Genomic DNA, 4,777 nt, shown 5'->3' with positions numbered 1-4,777 from the left:
AGATCAATATATTTTGGATGAAAAGTAAGATTTTTTATTCTTGTGTCGTAATCAAAATGGGCAGGATCTTCTTACACTTATGTAACATTAATAAATCTTATACTCAATTTTAATAATTGATTTTTCATATATCTGATGGTTATAATTTATTCAGAATTAATAATTAATTAATAACGTAAGTTGATCTTATCCTTTATATTTATATATATATATATATATATATATATATATATATATTCAAAGACAAACCGTGACGGAGCACACCAAGCCCCTACTAAGCTAAGCACCTTATTGACCTCTCCAGAAACAAGAATAGCCACCATGCACCCCTCGGTTACATCGTTTAGTATCTATCAATCACTTTTGGAAATCCCCGAGCCACCATTGTCATCATTCACATAGTCATTTATTTTGGAGTTGAATCCAATCTATAAACAAATATTTTAATAAATGTGCATACGATGGAGTTAAATCCAATCTATAAGCAAACATATTAACAAATGTGCACACGTTGGAGTTAAATTCAATTTATAATCGAATATATTAATAAATGTATATTTAAGTTATTAAACCAAACTCAAAATTGTCTCACACAACGTCACTTTCTATACAATTCATCAATACGTGTGTGTGTGTATAAATAGAGAACAACTTCACACACAAACATGCAACCTTTTGTACTTGTTCTTGGCTCATAGAGAGAGAGAGAGAGAGAGAGAGAGAGAGAGAGAGAGAGAGATATTGCAACTTACAAGTGTTCACTATGGCCTCTGTAACATTTTCAACAGTGAACACATGCACCTCTATAGGAAGGGAAAAGCACACAGTGGTTGCTGATATGGATGGAACCTTGCTTAGGGGTCGAAGTTCATTTCCATATTTTGCTCTTGTGGCCTTTGAAGCTGGTGGGGTATTGAGGCTTTTGTTTTTTCTCTTGGCTTCACCTATTGCTGGCCTTCTATATTACTTTATATCTGAATCTGCTGGGATTCAAGTTTTGATCTTTGCATCAATGGCTGGCATGAAAATTTCCACCATTGAGTCAGTGGCGCGTGCTGTTCTTCCCAAGTTTTATTCGGATGATCTTCACCCTGAGAGCTGGCGCGTGTTCTCTTCCTGTGGGAAGAGGTGTGTGCTCACAGCAAATCCAAGGATCATGGTGGAACCTTTCTTGAAGGATTTCTTGGGTGCTGATATGGTTTTGGGAACTGAGATTGAAAGTTATAAGGGAAGAGCAACTGGGTTGATTTGCAAGCCTGGAGTACTTGTTGGAAGTAAAAAAGCAGATGCTTTGAAGAAAGCTTTTAGAGAGGAACAGCCAGAAATTGGACTTGGAGATAGACTCACTGATGCTCCCTTCATGGCTTTGTGCAAGGTAAACCAACCATCTTATTTTTTGGTTTTGTAGTTTCTTCTTTTTCCACATCAAATCATAACTGAATAAGTTATTTTAAAAATATCTTATAAAAACATATGGAATATGATCACTGTACACCAGGGTCAGTCTCACAGTAATCTTAACCGTTGATCTTACTCATATTCAACAAATATAATTTATTTATTTGAGCCATTAAATGGTGAGATAACTACTAAAATTAAGTATAACATTTTTCATTTTTACTCTAGTTTAAGTTGATGCTATCCCAAAATATATAATTTAGATCTTGATTATTGATTCAACACATATAGTGCTTTGGATTTAGGCTAAATTCATGGTAAATTTCATTACTTTAAAAATTTTAATTTCCAAAAAAAAAAATTGCCATAACTTTTATTAGTTCTCGCTTTTCTTCTAGCTAACTTAAAATGAGTTTATATATATATATATATATATATATATAGGAAAATATTATTCTTATGCAACATAAGATAATATCTCTTTCCTGCATACTCATTGATTTTCGTGTAGTTTAATTTTTGTTTTTTATAAGTGAGTGGGCCCCATGATTGTTTCTATGGTAAGAGAGACTACTCTTCTACAACATGAGATTAATAAAGCTCATATATATATATATATATATATATATATATATATATATATAGAAAAAAAAAAGTTTCTAAAGTTATTTTAACTATCTTTCTCTACTTTTTACCATTTTAAGTATGTTTTACCGATAAGACATAGTTAAAATGGTAAAGAAAAATTTCTCTCCATAACATCAGTCGACAATATTTAAGGAGAGAAGAAAAAAATAGTTTTATTATTATAACTATTTATTACCGGTAAGACATAGTTAAAACGTAAAAAGCAATATATAATAACACCAAAACCTAGCATGTCCTCAAAAATCTTTGTACATATTTAGTTTCTATAATTCTATAAATTTTTCAATTTAAAATAGAGTGTAGGGTTTCCAATTTTTCATATTCCAAGTACTACAAAGATGAAATTCAAAAAACAAGCACATACATAATCTATACATGCGAATTAAAGTCCAAAACTTTTAACGCGTGCAGGAGGGTTACATAGTACCAGCCAAACCAGAGGTAAAAGCAGTAAAAAGTGACAAGCTCCCAAAGCCCATCATTTTCCATGATGGAAGACTTGTGCAAAAACCAACACCACTCATTGCATTGCTCATCATTCTTTGGATCCCCATAGGGTTCCCTTTAGCATGTTTAAGAATAGCTGGAGGATCACTCTTACCCATGAAGATGGTCTACTATGTCTTTTGGGCACTTGGTGTCCGTGTCATTGTTAAGGGCACACCACCACCCCCAGTGAAAAAATCCAACACTGAACAATCTGGGGTTCTCTTCATTTGCTCCCACAGAACCCTACTTGATCCAATCTTCCTCTCCGCCGCGCTTGGCCGCTCGATACCGGCAGTGACCTACTCGGTCTCCCGCCTCTCCGAGATCATCTCCCCCATAAAAACCGTTAGGCTCAACCGCGACCGTGCCGCGGATGCATCCATGATCAAGAAGCTATTGCAAGAAGGTGACTTGGCCATATGCCCTGAAGGGACAACTTGTAGGGAACCTTTCCTTCTTAGGTTTTCTGCTTTGTTTGCTGAACTAACTGATGAGCTTGTTCCTGTGGCTATGGTGAACCGTATGAGCATGTTTCATGGAACCACGGCTAGAGGGTGGAAAGGGATGGACCCATTTTACTTCTTCATGAACCCTAGCCCTGCTTATGAGGTCACATTTTTGAACAAGTTGCCCAAAGAGTTAACTTGTAGTTCAGGAAAATCAAGCCATGAAGTTGCAAATTATATACAAAGGGTCATAGCTTCAACTTTGTCGTATGAGTGCACTAGCTTTACTAGAAGAGATAAGTACAGAGCACTTGCTGGTAATGATGGAACTGTGGTGGAGAAGCCTCAGCTTAAGGCCAACAAAGTAATGGGTTGCTGAATTTTGTGCTCTCTTTTAATTTTATTTCCTGAAAATTTTAAATTTTGAAAGATAAAAGTAGGTGATCAAAACTAAAAATGATAGGAATGGATTGTTTCATGTTAAAATTATATATACTTTTGTGTAAAAATTTTGTGTTTCTATCTATCTTATTATAAACATTAAAGAGATGGGTCTTATAAAAAATTTGATAAGAAATCCATCTATTGATTTAATGTTTATAAAAAGAGAGATAACACAAAAATTTTATATGATAAAGTCATATAATTTTAATATGAGAAAATTCATTCCCTTAGATATATAGATTAATGAAATAAATGTATTACTTAAAAGAATAGGATATTGTTGTATGAATATTTCAAATCAAGAGAAGAATTTCATGTGTTTCCTGTGTGAATGAGAAAAGTGTTGTAATCATATTATTGGAGTTTTGTTTAGTTGTTATGATTAGAGCGATTGAATGTAATCCCTTTAAGCAATTTAATCAGTAATTCATGATTCATGTTCAACAGTAATCAGTCAAGAACATGACATAGGATCTTTAGAATTCATGAGTTTCACATAAACATACCTTTGTCCATAATTGCGGAAAATCTTCAACAGTAGAATGCTTTCTCTAAGCCTTAACCCTTTCACCGTTCTTGTATCTTCTTTGATAGGGATATGATACAACTTTTCTAGGCAGACTCAGAAGGACGTTATCAGATACCCCTATATGAAAACTGACCATATAAACTATTATATAACTGGCCTATCACAGTTATTTCTAATTAACTTCCCTTAATGCGAAACGTCAGAACGTCAATTACCATTAATGCGAAACGTTACCATAATGCAAAACGTTACCATAATGCAAAACGTCAATTACCATTAATGCGAAACGTCAATTACCATAAAGCCTCTTTTATTATTAATTAAACCAATTGACACACATTACACATGAGACACAAATAGTTTTACATTCTCCCACTTGGCTCATGTCATAAGGTGTCCCTTCATGATTTAATTAACATTCACTATAATGCGCATTTTCTAGGCTAAAGGTTCCATCCACTGACGTCATCATAATTCATTATTAGAAATAAAATCAACATGAGTCATGGCGGTTGTATGCTATCAAGTCGACATAGTCCCTTCCATGTACTACTATATTGACTCTTCTTCCTAACATGATACTTTAGGAAGTGTACATTTATGTCCAACAATAATGTCTTCATAACGGACCATAAATATTTTCAATATCATCACATATACTTGCATGCATACATAAATTGAAAATAAGACAATAACAGAAACATATATTCATCAATGAGCTCAGAGTGTCAACACTTAATACATAACAATAATTATCATCATTCATTAGCTGACATAATGCCCATTCTACATACATGACCAGTAAATGTCTTGGGCGGTAATC

The 4,777-nt window shown here is 33.7% G+C and overlaps 1 protein-coding gene across 1 annotated transcript; it reads left to right on the top strand.

Moving 5' to 3' along the window:
* Nucleotides 1-763: 763 nt before the first annotated feature.
* Nucleotides 764-3,360, top strand: LOC133299447 (glycerol-3-phosphate acyltransferase RAM2). The gene is made up of 2 exons (XM_061498904.1): nt 764-1,375; nt 2,458-3,360. Exons 1-2 carry the CDS (start codon nt 764-766, stop codon nt 3,358-3,360), a joined length of 1,515 nt encoding a protein of 504 aa, XP_061354888.1.
* Nucleotides 3,361-4,777: the final 1,417 nt, after the last annotated feature.

The sequence above is a fragment of the Gastrolobium bilobum genome, unplaced genomic scaffold (assembly GCF_033153095.1).
Source record: "Gastrolobium bilobum isolate Gb01-03AN ecotype WA unplaced genomic scaffold, APGP_CSIRO_Gbil_v1 utg28832, whole genome shotgun sequence".
Classification (NCBI taxonomy): Eukaryota; Viridiplantae; Streptophyta; class Magnoliopsida; order Fabales; family Fabaceae; genus Gastrolobium; species Gastrolobium bilobum.
Note: the sequence above shows the minus strand (reverse complement) of the source record. Positions and strands in the feature narration are given on the sequence as shown.

Coding starts and splice junctions, on each gene's coding strand:
- LOC133299447 (XM_061498904.1), top strand. CDS start 764: ATGGCCTCTGTAACATTTTCAACAGTGAACACATGCACCTCTATAGGA. Junction 1,376..2,457: donor CCTTCATGGCTTTGTGCAAG/GTAAACCAACCA, acceptor TAACGCGTGCAG/GAGGGTTACATAGTACCAGC.